This window comes from Prinia subflava, chromosome 15 (genome assembly GCF_021018805.1).
Source record: "Prinia subflava isolate CZ2003 ecotype Zambia chromosome 15, Cam_Psub_1.2, whole genome shotgun sequence".
Classification (NCBI taxonomy): domain Eukaryota; kingdom Metazoa; phylum Chordata; class Aves; order Passeriformes; family Cisticolidae; genus Prinia; species Prinia subflava.
The window spans coordinates 13,119,135-13,138,541 of NC_086261.1; the positions used below are offsets into that span (position 1 = coordinate 13,119,135).

Sequence of the window (19,407 nt, forward strand, 5' to 3'; positions counted from 1 at the left end):
TGAAGTCTATGAGCCTGACAGCTTCAAAAAGCACCATCATGAATTTTGTATCACTGCATGTGGTACCAGTAACTAATTTTATGTCGGTGTCAGAACTCTCAAAAATAATGGCTACCTGCACCTGCCCTACTCTAACATCATGCAGAAACAAACCTGCATATACTCCTGACTTTACTTCAAATCTTGTCAGTGCTCACCCATCTGCTTCTGAGTAACATATATATATCCATATAGCCAACATCCTTACATATTTCCATATGTCTCTGTAATTTATTTGAGACAGCAAGATCCCTTTGCAGTACTGACAACAGCCTGGCACAGCTGTAATAGTGTATAAGCTGTACATCTTCAGCCACCAGTCAACACATCTATAACCTTTCCTTCCATACACTTCAGCAAGTATTAATTCCCATTAATGACCTAATGTCAGCTCCAAAGACAAAAGCTAACATTTCCACAAGTATCACAGCTCAACACTTTATTTTGTCATTGTTTGAGTTTCACTGAAAGGAGGACCCCCTCTTACTAGCCACTTTATGGAAACTAAGAAAGAAAATACTTCATAAGTATTAAATAATCTGTTTGGGATATCTCCAAAACTCAGTGAAAGCTGATTTAGGCTTAGAGACCTACGAACTTATCACTCTGTTGGAAGAGTTCTCACCATGCATGAGACCATCTAAACTCCTTTTAGAATCCTGCTAAAGGTTAGATGAACTCTATCAAGGTTAAAGCATTTTCCTCTATCTTTTAAAATATTTCTTTGCAGTCTGACGTTTTTGATTCTGTCTTCCGAAATGGTATGAAGAAAACACAAATGTTTGATTTAACTTTTCTTTGATGACACACCTCTAAACCTTGAACTAAGGCATAAACAGGCCCATAAACGACACTGTAAAGCCTCAGAAACTGTCCCAGGATAATCAGGGAGGGCTTGGCATGTTTGATTCCTCTATGGTTTAAAAACCCCCAAACGAACTGAAACACAATCTCCACAATACTGCAAGGCTCTTTTTCAAATCTTTAACAAACCCTGATTAATACATACTAATTTCTCTTTGAAAGTCAGAATAAAAAGGCTCATACAAAACAGTATGCCTAAAAATTACAAAGAATACTATTTTTAAAATAATTCCTGAATTTTTAAAATATTAAGACTGAATTTGTCCCACTTCAGTAAAGGACATTCCTTTTTGTATTCATATTCATATTACATAAAGAACATAAACCACTAATTTGATAAAGATAGTATTAAGTAGAAGCAACAATCTCATTGTATATAGACAGGTTCCAACACTGCAACAATTATTTATGTCTCTCAAACGGAACAAAAGCCTGATTTTGTTTTAGCTGCAATAGGTAATCATTTTGTCTCTTCATTCTTGTAGTTGTGGACATGATAAGATGAAAAAGCACCAGTACAGTAAAGGCCTGCGTTGACCCACTCATTTCAAACTCTATGGAATTCAAAAGAAACCCAAGTTCAAAGTGCCAATTTTGGCCATCTATCACTAAATTAATAGAAAAAACCCATTAAGCAGTAAAATAAAACTTACTGAGACACTTGTGCAGCAGTTGCATTATCTGTGGAAACTGAAAATAAAAACAAAGGATTTAATTAAGAATATTTTAAAATGTGGAAATACAGAAGTACTCACTGTTAAATGCAAGAACAGAAATAATGCAACTCAAAATAGGACTGTGATAACACAAAAGATATCCACATGTAAGAATTTATATGCTGTATAAAAAAGACACCACAGGTACTCACCTTTCTCTACAATAACTTGACAAGTGTGAGTCTGGTTCTCTCTCAGATGCGTGGCCATGTTATCCAAGCCAGAAACATCAGCCAGGAAATCACAGTTCAGACACACCACAGTCACACCTCTAGGAAATAAAAATCAAAAAGGAAGTGTAATTATAACATGATCATGGAAACACTTTTCTTAACTTACAGCAACTGGACAGACTATTAAAAAAAATCAACTTCAGATGAGATGATTCACAAAAACATAATCTTACTTTTTCTACTGCAACTAGTATCAGGAAATTCCCATCAATGAGCAGGGCATCTCCATGCTGGATATAGTACAAAGAACATGACTTTAGACAGAAATTTATCTGCAGAGCATGAGCTTCTCTGTTTGGATGGTTGTTTTTTTCTTTCCCTAAACCCCTCCTCATTTTGCATTTTATGAATAATCAAAAAATAATTTTAAAAAATTTGTAACTCCTCAGAATTAACTTTATAAATGTAGACAAATATGTATTTGTTACTGACCAGAACATCACTATTGGAAAAGCTAATGGTTTTATTTCTTTGCTCTAAATTGTGGAAATTCAAGAGGTTGTAATCTCAACTAAGTTATCAATTTAACACCAGAAAGTAAAAACAATGATCTGTAACTGAAAAAAGTTGAATTACCGTAGCTTTTCTGAATTCCTCTTAAAGATCCAAAATCTTTTACTTGGACGAGCACTGTGAAAACTAAATATATGAGAACATTACCATTTATCATATTTCTTGAATATGTTACTTCAAATAACCCCTTCACTAGTCATGGTGCTGTAATCTGCTTACGACAAAACATGAAAATAGAAGCCTAAGTTACTGAACTGCATCATTCTTAAAATATTAAATTGCTTAAAGCTTATGAACTTGTGAATCTCAGCTCTGGTTTAAAACATTGGCTCACTTGTAAATGAGTTTGGGAGGTGAAAAGCTTAACTTTACTGGCACAGTCCTGCAAGAATATACTTTCATTGCTTCCATCAGCAGTTCAGCTTTTGAAGAACCACAGCTGTAGGTACAGAGTGCACCACAAAAGAGCTAAAGCTTGGCTGAACTTGTGCTTCCTAAAGAAATGGCTTTCAATGAGAAATGAAATTTTCAGGTAACCTGGAAGTTGTCTTTTATGCAGGTTAAGTATGTGCCAACAGTGTTCTCTCCCCTGGAACAACAGCCAGCCGAGCACAGGGGCTGCTCCTCCACAAACACCCTCCCTCTAACAGTCTCCTTCCTCACCAGCACCTTTTCCTTACACTCACAAAGAGGTGGTGAGAGGTGCTGCAAAGGATCAGAGTAGGAGATGCATTAGTGCATCAAGGGGACAGAAGATTGGCAATTTTACTGCATGGATGAATTTGACCTGCCATCCAGACCAGTGGCAGCAATAGGAACAATTTACCTTAGATGCCTCTTGCCCCTTCCAGAGTAAATTTTTTCTTCTACAGTTGGAATTAAGCACATTATTCTATTTTTTTAAGCATGTAAACAATAGATTACACACATAAAAGCATGTAAACTTTTTCAGTCTAGGACTTCCATGAGCACTGAAATTAGTATAAATAGGTCAATATATATAAAGTATATCTAAAAACTTAGGTCACAGACTGAAGAATTCTAGGGTTCACAAATGCCAAGGCATTTTTTATGTACATGAATTGAGAAGACTACATTCATTATTTTCCACAATACAGTTGGCTTCTTCAGAGTACTGGATTAACAAGTATTTTTAAGATTTTGTTTTACTGTCATTGCTACGTGATCTGTATCTAATTACTGCATAGTATAATTCTATGGCTCTGTAAATGAATGCATTTGCTTTCTTAACAGGCTTTTTTACAGCTGTCATCATTAATACCCTACGCTGCCCCACAACAGGTGACAAAATGAGATGTTTTCTATGAATGACCAGAAGTAGTGTAAGGAAAAGTATCCACTAGGGTTTGCTATTTGAGACATCCTTTAAATCAGAGCACAGACTTCACCAGCAATAGCTGTGGCCTGTATGCATCCAGCACTTGCAAAATCTGATGAGCCATTTCATCTGAAACCCCGGGAACATGCAATAATTGGTCATTATTTGCCAAGTCAGGCTGAAGTGATTACGGAAGATCCCATGCAAACTCTGAAGCAAAGCTACAATAATATTGCCCGAACCATTGGATTTTTAAAGCAAGACAAGAACGTGGAGTTGAAGCCTTTGTTAAAAAGTAAAAAAAAATCCAACTGTACACATTTCCCTGCCAGTCTGAGGACCCAGCTCAAAATTCACCTAAGAAACACTTCACACCTTATATGAACTTAGGAAGTATTTACTAAACCAATAAAAACTTTGAAGAGTTCTTACTTCATCATGTGATTCACATAGGCTTTGCTACAGCTGGTGTTGTATCTGCATAAACTACAGTGGACGTAAGCAGGAAAGTGAGTCGCAAAATCTTTTATTTCCGAGAAACACTCAATGCATTTGTGACTTCCCACACGATACCTAACAGGGACATGGAAAAGTTTCAGTTAACAGCAACACTTTCAGAAAAGATAACTATTTCAAACTTCTTGCTTTAAGTAAGTAGTAAGCTTGCCTATATTAGAGAAATGACAAACTTTAAAAATGCATCAGCTAAATACTTGTAAGTTACACTAGCACAAATGAAGAAAACTTTGCTTTTAGTTGAACTATGATTTCATTATGATCCTAATAAAAAAGTGAAAGTTAATGTAAGCATTATATGGGGGGGAAGAAGGGAAGAAGTGGGGGGAGAAGAGAAAAATAGAAAAAAGTCTCTGTGCAAAGAAAATTTCTAAATGTGGCACAGAGAAGTTTCAAGAACATTTGTTCTTCCATCATAAACTAGTCTCCAACTACCAAAATCGGTGAATGGATATTCAGAATTACAACCACAATGCCAGTACGTGGAAAGCTTATGCATCTGCTTTCTCAGCAAACCTGAGGTGCCAGATCTTCTATATTAGAGCATTAAAGTTACTGGAAGACCTTTAAAGACCATTAAACTATCAGTTATTTATGTTCAAAGCATACTTAAAGACAACTTTAATGCTAGTATTTTACCTTAGATTATGAAATGCTACATTTGTAGGTTCTTTTTTTTTCCTGCTGTTCGTCCATGCATTTTGTTTCTTCGCTGCAGATTGTTTCGATTTTCCTTTTGACTTACTTGTATTAGATTTGTTATGATTTTTAGTGGTTGTATTTTTAGCTTTAGGTGATAACTGAAATGTGGAACTGCTTGTACTAACAGAAGATGTAGCTGATGGTCCTGACTGATGAGATCCCAAAGATGCTCGAATAGTCACCTACAAGAATGAAATTTTTAAAAAATCTGTTTAGATTTAAGCTCTGCAAGTTCCCACTTCTATTTGTCTCAAAGTTTAAACCACTTCACAGCACAAATCATAGCATAAGAAACTCTCTTGATTAAAGATTACTTTGAAGAATATAAAATACTGAAAATATTAGAGTTAACCTCTAATAGCCAACTGGACCCTTAAAAATTTTGTTTTGGTCTAAATAGTTCATCATGACAAAACATATTGTTTTCTTTCCAGAGCTGCTGGCAAAATTCTGCTTTCTTAAATGAAAAAAAATGCAGCAGAAGTGTCAGACCAATCAGACCTACTAAGAACAACATGAAACCATCCCATTAGTGCCTGGATTTCACAAAAAAGTCCTGTGTGTTGGTGCCTCATGATGAGCCAGCCTACTCCTTCAGATGTTTCCTCATCCTAGAACTCCAAGGAGTAATTTTTGTTGCTGACCTCCTATCTGGTATTCTCAAACTCCTTTGTCATGCTCTCAAAATGTGGTTTTGACCCACAATATGACTCCTAATTATATTTCTAGCCCATACCCCTAAGTTTCAAAGCACTTGGTCTTCTAAATCTGGTTGCAGGTTTTTCAGTATTACCATTTGCATCCTGTCAAGGTCTACTAACATGAATTTTAACATAATCTAAGCTTTTATTAGGTCATGAAGATCCTGAAATCTTTAAAAAATTGAGGTATCATCACAGAGTAAAGAATTGGTGCTTTACATTCCTTCTGCCAAGCAAGACAATCAACAGCAACTGAAGTAATATTCCCTTTCTGACTCTGTAGTAAATGAACTGTGAAGAGCTGATCAAAATGTTAGCTTTTCTTCTTCCTTGCAACTGAATATATTTTAACACTCTACTAAAAAGCTGTTGGAAAAAGTCTTAAAGTCTACAAGAAAACCCTAGCCTAAGTAGTTCCTTCTTGAGAAATGGAAGAATGATTTAAAGACAGCATAAGTGTTCTAAGGGGACTCGAGCTTTCCTCACACACCTTCAAATGCTGAACCTAAAGAAGACCTAAAGAACCCAGATTTAAGCATATATATTCTATGGAGAAGTAAGTCTTGTATTTTTATACAGTTTTTTGCCACCACCTTCCATAAGTTGAAAATGTTTCACGAGAAGCAGCTCCCAGCACAAGAAAGCAGAAATGGGAAAGGACAAGTTAACCATCAGCTCAAGAAAACAGCAGCTCTGGCTGGACTACTGGCATGTATGCAGGTGTATGGAACAATGGGACAGAAAGCAAAACCACACAGCAGCAGGAACAAACCATAACTTGTGTCTGGTAGTTCTTCAAACAGGTACAGTTTTTAGAGTTCTACACATAAGGGAAATAAAACCAAAATAGAACACACACAAAACAATACAACCCCAAAACTTTGTTCAGGAAAAGAAAGGAGAAAAGCACTTCTTTCAATTCCATTTTTTTCTCCACCAAGATTTTTTTCCCTTGTCCCCTCAAGTTTTCCTGCATGAACACTCACCTTTGTTCCAGGAGGCAAGCCTTCTAACTGCTTGGGTTTCCTAAATGTTCGGTGATGCTGAGTCTTGTGATCCATTTTTTCTTTGCATGTTAAAAATTGCAGTCTGCATTTAGCACAACGGTATATTCCCTTTTTCTTTTAAAGACAAATGACAAACAGTAAGCACAGATGGCATGACAAAAGTCTGGCCCTAGCTTGTCTCAAGCAATGCTCATGCAGTTCCTAAAACACTAACTAAACAAACTCCTAATACTATACAAAGACGAGATACTCTGTAGGAATTAGATACTTGAAAATGCAAGGTAGCAGGGTTACTAAGAGGAGGAGGAATCAGAATCCCAGTTACAAGACACTTCATTATCTTTTTCTTTATTTGAACTAGTGGCAGGTTTCTTAGTAACCTCAAGAAAAGAGGAATCAAAACACTACAACGTAATGAAGAAACCAAATAGCAAGAAGGTTCTCCCAAGGATATTCAGGGATTGTTTTAAACAGGGAACTGGGATCACACAAAAACAAGACAAAGTCTAACAATTCCCTTAAAGACTTCTGAAATTCTTCTAATGTAAACTATTCTTACCCAGTAACAACCACACAAGTCAGAGGGAGATTCCTTACATGTGTTTTTCTGGCAGTAAGGATTGAAAAGACCTGCTTACCTGATGCTTCATGTAATGATGCATATATGGTGCTCCAATTTTAATAACTTTGAGGCAAAATGGGCATAGCAAGTGTTTTGTGTTTTCATGGACTGTTCTAAAATGTGTTTCTACATCTGAAAAAGTCGAGGATCTGTAGCTGCACACCTAAAATAAGAAGTTTTATTTTTTTGTTACAAGTTTTCTGACAGTGAAGACAGGGGAGTGGTGTAATCTAAATATGAAAGTCACTGTGAGATACCTGGCAAACATACGGCATTTCACCTGGCTTATGATTGTCCTTCATATGCTGCAGAAGAACTTGCTCTGTGTCAAATGATAATTCACAGATTTTACAAATCGCTAGAATAAAATGAAAAACATGAAAAAAGTAAAAATTTGATAGGGATCATATGTATATAAATTTTAATACATATATATTAAATGTATATATCACTAAAGGTAAAGCAATGTAATGATCATTCTACTTTTTAGAAGAAATTCCCTGTACAGTTTCAGGAAGCTAGGAAGGCAAGGACCTTAAACATGAGGTCTTAAAGCAAAGCTTTCAAATAAAAATAAATAAACAAACAAAAAATGCAAGGAAAAAAAACCAAAATATTTTTAAGATGTTTTTTTGCACATATATTGCTCTCAAAAGAAAAAAAACCCCTGCTCTGTTCCTACATTAAATCTCAGTATTACTGTTATTCAAGTACAACAGCTTTATTCTGAAATTACAATCCAGGAAATAGAAGCTGGGGAATTTCTGAAAATGTTTTCTTAGAAGAAGCTCCAGAGTGATAGGATGGGACTCACTGGACGACTCGTAAGGCGTGTGTGTGCTCTCGATGTGGCACTGCAGCTGGAACGGCGTGGGGAACTGCCGGTAGCAGTGCTGGCACGTGGTGTGGCTCTCCCAGCTCTCGTTGCTCTGCTTCTCCAGCTCCAAGTGATGCTTCATGTGGTTCATAAACCTTTGAATTGGAGTGAACAGGTGCAAAACACTACATTTTAACATTCCCTATACAAATCACATGCAAGATGTACAGAATTCTTTAGAAAATTTACTCTGTAAGGACTTCTTAATTTAAAAAAAAAAAAAAATCAAGTAGTGTTTGCTAAAAAAACAGGCAACAAACTTAAAGCTGACTAGAAATCTTGACTTTAAGGAACACACATTAAGACTAAAACATGTTCCAAGACTAAACAATCTATTACATTTCTCATGTTTGCTTAGACATAATTCCTGCCTTGAAATACAGGGAAATAAGTAACTGTTCACACTATTCACCACTAGCAATCTCAAAGCCCCATTCTGAAACACGTGTAACTGTAGCTCTGCTGAAAACTAATAAGTAGCAAGACCGTATCTGGACATGGCAGCTCTGTGTGAAACCACGGTAGGAGCTCCTGGAATGTTCTTTGCCTAACGTACTTAGGCCTGATGTTGAATTATGAAGGACACTGATCAAAAATGCCACTGTGCAGCCAACAGCAAAAGAGTTGGTACCATACCAAACTGGTATGGTACTACTTTAAATTAGCAGCTTTTCCTCATTAATCTGTCTACCTGTCTGAAGTAGGAACCTATTCTGGCTGGGAAGTCCATGCACCCATGAGCATCAAGAGCTCACTGTTACGGGTGGAGCAGCACAAGGACAGGTGAGCTGCAAACCCACTCTGGTTCAACTTCCACAATTCCTGTTTTGAATGTACTTTATTTCAGTACAGCCAGAGGAACTATTAAAAGTCACACTCACAAAAGGAATGCAGACCTTGGAACTGCAAAAAACAGTGAGCAAGGAGAACGGTCTCTTGAGCTCAAGCTTGTACTATCACGCAGTTACTTCAAAAAGAGAAATAAGAAAACCAGAAAAAGCCAATTTAGTCTATCCAGTTTTCTAAGCAGACAAAAGAAACTGACTCTATTAGTGCATACTGCCTTAACAGAAAATTATTGCAATGGGATGTTCAACCACAGATCTTTTAAAAAAAGCAGGAGATTGCCACGATGAACCACTTTCTGCTTTTCGGAATTTCCGTTAAGAAACTTATACTTGAATTAGGAAGGTAAGATGTATTTATTTTGTCCACTTCATAGGAAGGTGCAAAATACACTCTGGAATAAAAATTCTTAAATTGTAGAATTATGGAATAAAGCTACAAGGTTACACTCAAAATTAATATAGTTGAAGTCAATGCTAAAGAATTAAAAAAAAAAAAAGGGGTCATACATTCTTAATGACTTGCTGTGGAACACATAGGCACCACAGCACCAATTGGTTACAATATAATGCTGAGTAGAAAACAGTTGCCTATTTAATGATTAATAGCAAATGTCATTGTTTTAATTACAGAAAACTTGTTTTTTTCAATATTATGTGTCTAATGTTAGCATAAACCTGCTCATTTTAACTTGCAGACTGTGCCCTTTGAAACAATAGTCCATTTTTCAATTTTACATTCTGCTACTTCAGCTTCCCTTGAACAGTGCATGTAAAAAAGTTCAGTGACCTTAACTTCCAAAGGAACGATGACACAAACTTGTCTACCTACTAAAACAGCTTACTGGAGTTTTATCAGCATTTGGAAGTAAAATTACTCCAACAAAATAACAGATGTTACATAAGTGAACTACTGACTATTAGTCATTGTGCGTCCCTAAAGGGAATTAACACTCGCATCTACCAATACTGCCATCAATCCAGATGGCAAATGGTAAAATCCTTTGTGCTGCCCTTTCTAACCCCAAAGTCCTACAACTGCTCTTATCAAAACTCCATGTTTGTGTCACACACCACTAAAATTATTATTCTAATCTGTAAAAGGTTCCAAGTTATGGCCATACGTGCAAAGTAAAAATTAATTCCATTTCTGTTTAGTCACCCAATATTAGCAGTTTTTAGTACAAAAGGAACTCTCCCCTCCAGAGAAAAAAAAATTTTAATACATGAGACTGCTATGGACTGTAAGTGATTAACAAATAATTAAGGAAATGAGTTCAAATACCTTATGTTATTTTTAAGAACTTTGAGACAACTGATGCATTTAAATGTTGTATGAGTCTTCTGCTCCTGTTGTACCTGCTGGACATCACCTTCATCCTTCCCATAATAGAAGTCATTAACTAACATAATCAGTTTTCCTTTTTCAGATTCGATGGTCTTGCTTGTTGTGCTCAAACACTCTGTTTGGACCACTCCCGGGAAAAAAGTATTCACCATATCTGGACAACAATACTGGATGCAAACAGGGAGAAGAGGTGAGACAGAGAGAAACAAAGGTATCAGTCTCACCCAACTGCATCAATGAGAACAGCATTTTAAAAACAGAAGGCACCAATGAGAGTTAGATGTAAAGCTTATTTCTCTGACACAATGATCTTAGTCATATTCAATTTTGAACAGTGACTTATCTCTAACTAGTGTTTAAGTAATAAAACACTATATATTAAAAACTGAGGATGAAGATTCTCATAGGTTCATGTAAGATAAATTTATTCAAGAAAACAATATTAGTGTTGCCTTACTCTTGCAAAAAAATTCTATTTCATTTACATTTAATAAAAAGAAAGAAAAAAGCAGTTCTCATGCAAGTATTTTGCTGACAAGCTAAGTTTATTGAGAACTTAATGGGAAGTTTTGTCCTTTATTTCTTCAGGAAGAATGTATGTAGAAACCTTCAATAGTTGTTTTCAGCATTACTAAAAAACTCAGAATTCTGAGTCACATAATAGACACTGTTCAAGCTTCTTTATGTTGAAGTATACATAAAGAATGCTTAGCCCAAGAACCATCTCGTGAAACTTATCACTTATAAAGTACAATGTACTTCATAAAGAAGTGCTATGAAGTTTCCAACAAAATTCCAATGTTTCAGAGGACAATTTTTTCTCCTGCTGAATAGCAGGTCTTTACCATGCAGGACTACTTTCCATAGGCTTACTAGAAAGTAGTAATTTCCCCACTGTGGAATTGTAACTCAGTGTCCTAAGAAAACACACTTCTTCAATGGTTCCTTCATTCAGTTGATGTACTCAGTGCAAAAGCTATTCCGTATAAATAATGATTAGAAAAAGATAAAACCCTTGGGGTTTTTTCCACTGCTATCTGTATTTCCTAATTATGTTTCAGAGCCAAAGAGGACAGCAATTACTGTTTAGAGTATTGTAACCCTGTAAATCAGAACCATCTGTGAAACAGTAACTCGGATTCTCACAAATTTGTGTTATACAGTAGCTGAGACTCTTGTTCGTTTTGGATATTCACATAGTACACAGACTGCAAAGCCATTTCTCGGTCCCTAGAATGAAATATATATGTCTGAGAATTGTGAGGATCTTTGCAAATGATAAATATTTTCCAGGAAACAATGTTTCCAGAAACAGTAGTAAGTAGTTTCACAATCAAATGAAGTGATGCTCAGCTTCTGAGAGTTTTGTTTACCACAGTGAGTGAGTATGAATAACAAATAAAACTCTTCCCCACAGCTTAAGAAACTTTATCTATCGAGTATCAAGTATTTTTATCTTGCTGTACCAAGTGATATATCAAGATAAAACAGTGAGTTTACGTTGTCGTCTTTGTGTCAGCTCCAATCTTACACAGATGTGGGTCACCTGGCTGCCTATCCTCACAGACACTTACCTTCAGGACACTGGAAACATGAGGCAAAAAGTAGCAAGACTTAGAGCTCCCCTGCTCCTTTCTTGCTCTCCATGACTGCACAACTGAGCATTTGGCTCTGGCTGACAGCAGACAGAAACCAAACTAGCTTCCCATCAAACCATGGCACTCTTCCATGAGTGCCAAAGAGAAGCCTACCAAGTTTGTTCTAATGCTTACCATCCCCAAAGTATTTTACCTTCATATGATTTTTTAGAGGATCCATAAGATTGAAATGTATATTACATTTTGGACAAGCCCGTGGAAAAGGTCCTCCATTTTTAATGGTGCTGGATACAGCATTTGTTCCTGTAAAATTTAGAACATATAAAGACTCAGAATTCACAAGCAGAATACTCAATTTAGTAATAGTGGTAGCATTCTAGCAAACTATGCTATTTCAAATGAAAACTATTACCATCAATGAAGCTGTGGTAACCATAAGCAAGGTTTTACAAGCATCTTTTAACTACTGTTCCTTTTTCCCCAACTGACTTGGAGTTTGTTCTGTTTGATACAGACTGATAAACAGATTTTACAAAATCTTAACAACAAACAAGGAAAAAACACATGAGGAGACGAAGGCAGCATGACAGGGAGAAAGCATTCCTTCTGTGCACTACCAGCCCACCCCATCCTGGATCAGATGGACTTTTGATGTTTTCAATGTTTTTTGATGTTTTGAAACTTTTCAAGCAAACATGCAAATCCTGTTTTCTGCCACAACCTGATCATCATCACAAAAGGGTTCAGATAACTGGTTTTGGAAAGGAATTTCACCATTTTCTTAATGGTTCTTAATGATGAGGCAATTTCTCTCTGAAGATTTGCTGGAATCTAGGCTTATTCAAATGCATTACTTCTGTTAAGCAAAGGTGTCTTTGGAGAATCTAAAGAATAAATCCTCTAAATTAATAATTACTCCCAGTAATTAAAAGAAATAATGCTTCTCTTATCAACATAAATGATTAATACCTTTTGAGCAAAAGAGAGGCATTAAAGCTTTGCATTAGTTTAAACTTTAATGAATAAACTCAAGCTTTGAGTTTTCTCCAAACTGTCAAAAAACACCAGAGCAAAAACTCCTTTTCCAGATAAAATTCTCAAGAATTCTCAAGTCATTCACAGATCTGGAGGACTCCATGCTAAGTAAGTAGTTTAGAAATCAAACGCAGGAAACAGCATCTCAACAGAAGTCAACTGTTCCCTGCCAGGACTATGAAAAGATGTAATAAAAACAAGAACATAAATACATGGGAATGAGCAAGTGTACGACCATGCAACAGTGCTAATATATTTTTAAACAAAAATAGTCCTGCCTAGATCATAAATAAACAGTAATTTTCCTTAAGATAACACTTTTGCTAAGAATCATTATTAAGCAAAAAGTCCTTCACAGGAGTGGACACCCATGTAAAAGATGCACCACAAAACAGTGCTGCAAATCCTCACTCTTGCAGTTCCTAAAACATTTTGACACATCACAGCCAATAACAAACTAAGTTGAAGAAAACCAGTTCTGCAGCAAAATCTTGTGTTCTACAGTGCTTCAGTGCTGGATTCTGTGACAGATTAGAAATTGCTATGCCAGCATGGGATGGCTTAGAGACAGACTCAGCAAAAGAGGGCTCTCAGTGAATATGATCTACTTCTTTTTTTACTGAATTTAGCAAGATCCTTCAGTTATCTTTTTTTATTACAGGCTGCAGCACAATATCTATTTCATCCAAAAGAGGGTGGAGGAATTTTTTTGCTGCAAAGTTCATGTTATAGCCACGTTCTTCTGGTTGCTGGAAAGAGCAATTGAGCTCTAAACAAGACTTGCAAAAACCCAAATCTGAAATGATTCCAGACAATCATTTTAACATTATAGGAGAGAGGATGTCTTGGAAACATCTCAAAGTCAAGAATAAATCCTATTGCAATCACTAGAAAGCACCTTTTGGCTCAGGACAAAAATGCACCTTTATAGTTAATACTCTGAAACAGCCAGACTAGCTCTCTTCTTGCAGGGAAGGAAAAATCTTTCCAGTAACATCCTTCATTTGAAATAGACTTTCTCCCCTCCCACTACTATTTCAAACTGTATCAGAAACACTGCTAAAAAACAAAAAAAAGGGGGGGGGGGAAACTGCAAAACATACTTTGCAATAATTAGTCGAAGCTCAGAATCACACAATAATTTAGGTTGGACCTTTGGAGGTGGTTTTGTTCTACTTCCCACTCAAAGCAAGTCCAATCTTATGCTCAGAGGCATGTCTACTCAAGTTCTGAATATCCCCAAGGATGGGGATTTCACAATCCAAGTCGTTACTGCCTTGCCTGGCATTGCTAAAATGATTTTTTTCCTTCACCTAATCAGAATTAGTAAGTAAATTAAGCTGCCATAGAATTAAGCCAAGAATTCTTTCAGCCTTGATTTTCTGGTTGGCTGTGAAGTTTCAACCCCCTATTCCCTTCGTTGACATAGAAAATCTGAACTATGAGAATGAGGTCAGGGGCATTTATTTTTATCATCTGTCTTTGAATGAATAATTATTGCTCTACAGAATTCAAACCTAGCTACTAAACAATAAAGGTCTAAAATTTGAATAGGGAATAATCTCAGGTAAATTAACTTGTGAAGGTATATAAATCCTTGCACAGAATAGCTATTTTTATTTTACAGCGTAAGAATAGTTACTTACACTGAATTAAGAGCATTAAAAACACTGACCAGCTGAAACACTAGAGATTTGTTTGCTTTTTCCATGACAGAGGCAGACAGCTAGACTGTTCCACCTTCCTACTGTGTGAAGATCCATTCTGTGCCTGTAACTGTTGGACAGTCACCTGTAAGTGAAACAGCCAAATGCTTCTAGCACAAACCTCACCATGCTCGGCCTGTTTCGGAGTTACCCTGTTGCCTTCAGAAGCAGCAGGAGGTTCAGACACAAAACCACTCTCGTTTAGACCTCAGCACTTTAATGAACCTCAGTTTTTTCCATAGTAATTAGAATACATTAGTGATGACTGCAATTTAGAGTCCATATAAAGCAGTTTTAAGATTTTCTTAAACTAATATGCCATACTGAAGTTAAGAAAACAATATCCAACTCAGACTGAAGGCCCAGGCCAGTGAAGCAGGACAGGGTAAACACAAGAGATACAGACCAATCTCTGAAACCCCAGTAAATCATACTGTGGCCACCTGAATTCATTTTTCACATCCTGACCCGCTCTAATCTGAGACAAGGTGAGTTCACAGCAATAAAATTAAGCTAAGCTGGTTTCTGCAATGCCCGCTATTTGGAACAAGCTCCGTGCTTCTGATGAAAAACATCTCTTCTTTTTTTCTGGTTCTGTGTTAATGCTGTTTTAGTTTGTTATGTAACTCAGTAAACTTCAGTTTGAATGAAAAAATTGTTGTAACTTCTAATGAACAAGCACATCATATCCATCTACTCTCTTCTTATGAAAGAATGTTACATGTCCTTACTAAAAAAACTCACAAAAAAATATACCCCACAACAAAAAAAATCCCCCAACTTTGAAATTGGGAGGTTCAGTGGCTGATTAACATGCCCATAAACGCTCAGCTCCATCTTGAAAGAAACCCATGTCACAGTAAGATTACCCTTGACAATATGAACTCAATACAGACATCAGTCCTCAGCAGACCTGAAAGACACAGCTACAAACCAAGAAGTCTGAAGCACCAGCACAGGTCTCGTAAACCTCTCATAATGACAGACTACAAATAGTCTTAAGACTATAATAAAATATGTCAAAGGCTTCAGTTCTGGACACAATAATCTAAGCTAAGGACATTGTAGTATATTCCCCCCCCAACAATGGCATAGCAGCTCCAATGATTTCTCAGGGTGTAACAAGCTCAACAAGAGATACCTTGTGTCACAAAAAAAACTTCTGAGAAGAAACAAAACAGCCCTCTGGCACCCATAGTTGTGTTAAGTCAGTGGGAACTATCTAAACTTAGTCAACAGTCTGGAAAAATCTCCCCATTCAATGCACACAGGCAGACCTCCAGCAGGGAATGCTGATGAACATCTTGAAGAATTTACCACACTGTGCCTCATGCATAGGAAAACATAATTCATTTGATATACAGACACCTAAACATCCTAACATTCTCCTTTCTAATATATCTTTCCTTCTCTTTGACATAAATAAATATTAGGCTCAATGTCTCACTCTATGTATTGTTTGCCTAAGGTTCATTCATTCACACAATGACCAGGTTATTAATTAGATGCCACTACTTCCTAGGGGGTTTTAATTTATTTATACTCACCATGTTAGTATATAAGCTGCTTGCACTGACATAGGTCCTGCTCAGCAAAGGCTTCCATAGAGCTGCTAGGACCTTACATTCCTCTGTCACTGAGGCTATTTGAGCAGCTAGCCATCAACCTACAGCAGGAACTGCTGCTGCTGTATAATAAACTATGGGGAGCTGTGCATTGAGGGGCAGGGAAAAGACACAAGGTCTGACTGAGTTTACAAGGATCTTTTGTGAAGTACTTTTATTTGACTGCAGAAAACCCAATTTGGAAACAAAGACTATTTTCATAGGTTAAAAAAACAGTTTATAATTCCAATTTTAAAAGCTTAATACATCTGAGATAAAAATTTTGAAGACTTTTATACATTTATAAAGGTGAGTAGTCTTAGTCCATGCAACTCTGATTAGTAAATTCTCTTTCGGAAGCACTATAATAACACTAGGAGAAGACACACAAGTTTGCATTTTAGTTGTTTGTTCACATAAAAAAATTAGGCCTGTTTTGAAAACTAATCACACCAACTCCAAGATATTAGGTAGTATCTTGCTGGTATAAATCAGATGACACCTCTTATCATGAAAGTGCCTCCCTCAGCTGGAGTGTGGACACAAGAATTCCTTGAATCACCCATGTTGCAGGCTAGTTTGTCCAATTCTCTACACAGCAGGTAACAGGGACAGCAGGGAAAAGCAGCAGCCAAGCAATCCTTGTTTGGTCACTGGTAGTGAACACTTCCACAGCGATTACCCAGCACTTGGCTATGCTCATACACACAGTATTCCTGTGTACCACATCCGTGATGGCAAGGAAGGAGCAAATACTGACTGCAGCACCACCTTGCTGACAGGTTTCTGAACACAACACCACTGTAAAAACCTTAATGCTGCTCTGTGCATCTGTGCTGCCTGGGCCTCGTCTTATAAATGACAGGAGAAGACATCAGAAATCGGAACCTAGAATAAAAGCACCAAATGCACTGTGATAACGAAATAGGCACATGAAAGGCAAACTGCTTCAGGCCTCTCAGTGCTCTGTCCTGCACCAACTCTTCCCAATAATCTGGAGCTATGGATTCATGGATGCAGTCCACTCAGCTCCACACGACAGGCCCTTTGGTCACAGCAATTTCTCATTCCTCCAAGTGGGTGAAGTCTGTGGGACAATGTTCTCACAACATTCCCAGCAAGCTACACTTTACATACATCCCCAGTGCCACCCGACCTGTGTGGAGGAGTTACCAATGCCATCTGCCCTAATAACACCACTATTTAGCAGCCTAAGGTGATGCTTGGTTAGTGTCCATTAGCAACCAGCCATTTCCCTGCTTAGACCTCAAAAATAAATATTTATGTTATACTGAGCTAAAAAATGTCTTTCATGATCCACGTGCATAAGTTATATTGCCCAGTTCCCAAAAGGATTCTGCTTTTAAATGCCATATTCCAGAATGTCTTGTGCCTACAGTGCTGTATATGAACTAGGGAAGCATTGCACCAACACAGGCAAGTAGGCTTTGGCATACATGAATATGAATTTAAGCTCATTACATGGTCTCACCAAGCAAGCAAAACCACAGAATACACAGACACTTCCTTTCTGCAAAGTGAAATATATCTTAAATTTGCCTTCTGTGTCAAGAATATTCATGTTTCAACCCACAATAATAAAACTTTTATTTTAACTTTCAAATCCTATTGCCATCTTACAGAAATAAACATTGGCTAAGTATGGCACATTTAAAATGCTTTGAGTTGCAAAAACAAACCCACAAACAATTAAAGTTTAACACCTGTCCTTTGGAGGACAAGGGCTGGAATATTGAACCATTTGAAAAAACAAACCATTTCCTTACTTGACAAAAAGCTATTTAACCCAAGACAAGAATGACACCAACAGAATGGTTGAACAGAAGCGAAACACACTGCTAACCCTTCACTGATACTGATTTTTCTGGTATTTCTGGAGTGAATACCTAAACTAAAAATGCAAAATCATCACACCATTAGAAATTAGGTATTGCTCTGTCCTACATAACTTCTTAGCATGATCAGTCAGGCTGTTCACTGTACTTAACCTGTTACCTCAGGGAAGAATCAGAAGTCATTGTCACCCACAACTTATAGATAGAATAATGGGGTTCTGGTCAGTTACTACAAAAGTACAATCCTTCAAACAGGAGGAGGGAAGTCCCAAGGTACAGCCTTCTTAAGACTGAATACACTGCATGCTTCAAATCCACTTCATCTGCTGTGACACACACAAAAGGTGCTTTTTGGCTTCTTTTTAGTTAGATTAAATATTTACTGCTGAAAAGCTAGTTGAAAAAAAAAGTTTTGTTGTCAAATTAGATACTCTCTCCTTTCCCCTCCTTTTCAGGAATGATCCTTTTGATCCCATCTATTCCAACTCCTGCATACAGCAGTCAGAAAATCCAGATCATCACAGGGAATCCACCCAGCAGACTCAGTTCTTCAGGTACTGTTCACAGCCCCTCTTTTGCTAACAGCCTTTTCCTATTCCCACTGGCCAAGGAGTGATGAGTGTACTGAAAACAAACCTTTACCTGTCAATAAAGACACAGTGGATCTGGCAATGCTTTTTCCAATCTAAATGAGCATTCTATAAGAAGACATCAGTTGATTTTATAGTCAGTCTAATGCACTGAAAAACAACATCTGACAACACAAGACTCCAAAGTTTATTTCATTACACATTACACAGTTTCATGTATGGGGAAGAAAAAAAATAGCTGTACTATATTCTGGAAATCCTATTTAAAGTTATAACCCAAAGATCTACACTACAGTTAAACGACATTAGGTTGTTTCTTTCTCTTATCAACTACTACAGTTATACCCACCTGTTACATTCACTGCTGGCCCAGTCTGGTACTGTGGGATTCCCGAGTTCTGTCTCACACCAAACAGTATACCAGATGTATTATCTGGTGCATCTGGTGGAGAATCCATTATATAATCCTGATAAGATATTTTCAAGAGGGAAAAGAAATTTGAGGTTTAATATTTTTTTTACTTGCAGGCTTCAAAGGGTTTATTTTAAAAACATATGATTGCTTAGAAGTACTCAGAAGTACTCAGTTGAAAATCAAGTTCATTACAATCTCCCCCAAATAGTTTCTTTTGACATTTTAATAAGGTTGCAATTCTCATCAGTGCTTGTCAATTTTTATAGCTGTGTATTCAGAAT

General features: G+C 36.9%; 1 protein-coding gene across 8 annotated transcripts in view; it reads right to left on the reverse strand.

The window, feature by feature from the left end:
* The window catches only part of ZNF280D (zinc finger protein 280D), a 48,779-nt gene that overhangs the window by 12,834 nt on the left and 16,538 nt on the right, over positions 1–19,407 (reverse strand). For 7 of the 8 annotated variants that reach the window (XR_010082356.1, XM_063412322.1, XM_063412320.1 and 4 more), the window contains 12 exons: positions 19,061–19,178; positions 12,114–12,223; positions 10,260–10,489; positions 8,067–8,224; positions 7,510–7,610; positions 7,269–7,415; positions 6,610–6,744; positions 4,860–5,104; positions 4,137–4,277; positions 2,429–2,491; positions 1,772–1,890; positions 1,557–1,593 (listed from right to left, as the gene is read on the reverse strand). Coding sequence is in view for 7 of the 8 variants with exons in the window: in XM_063412322.1 (XP_063268392.1) it covers positions 1,557–1,593; positions 1,772–1,890; positions 2,429–2,491; positions 4,137–4,277; positions 4,860–5,104; positions 6,610–6,744; positions 7,269–7,415; positions 7,510–7,610; positions 8,067–8,224; positions 10,260–10,489; positions 12,114–12,223; positions 19,061–19,178 (1,604 nt within the window). In the remaining variant the exon portion in view is untranslated. The remainder of the gene's footprint in view (positions 1–1,556; positions 1,594–1,771; positions 1,891–2,428; positions 2,492–4,136; positions 4,278–4,859; positions 5,105–6,609; positions 6,745–7,268; positions 7,416–7,509; positions 7,611–8,066; positions 8,225–10,259; positions 10,490–12,113; positions 12,224–19,060; positions 19,179–19,407) is intronic. The other variant, XM_063412321.1, reaches the window with a different exon arrangement.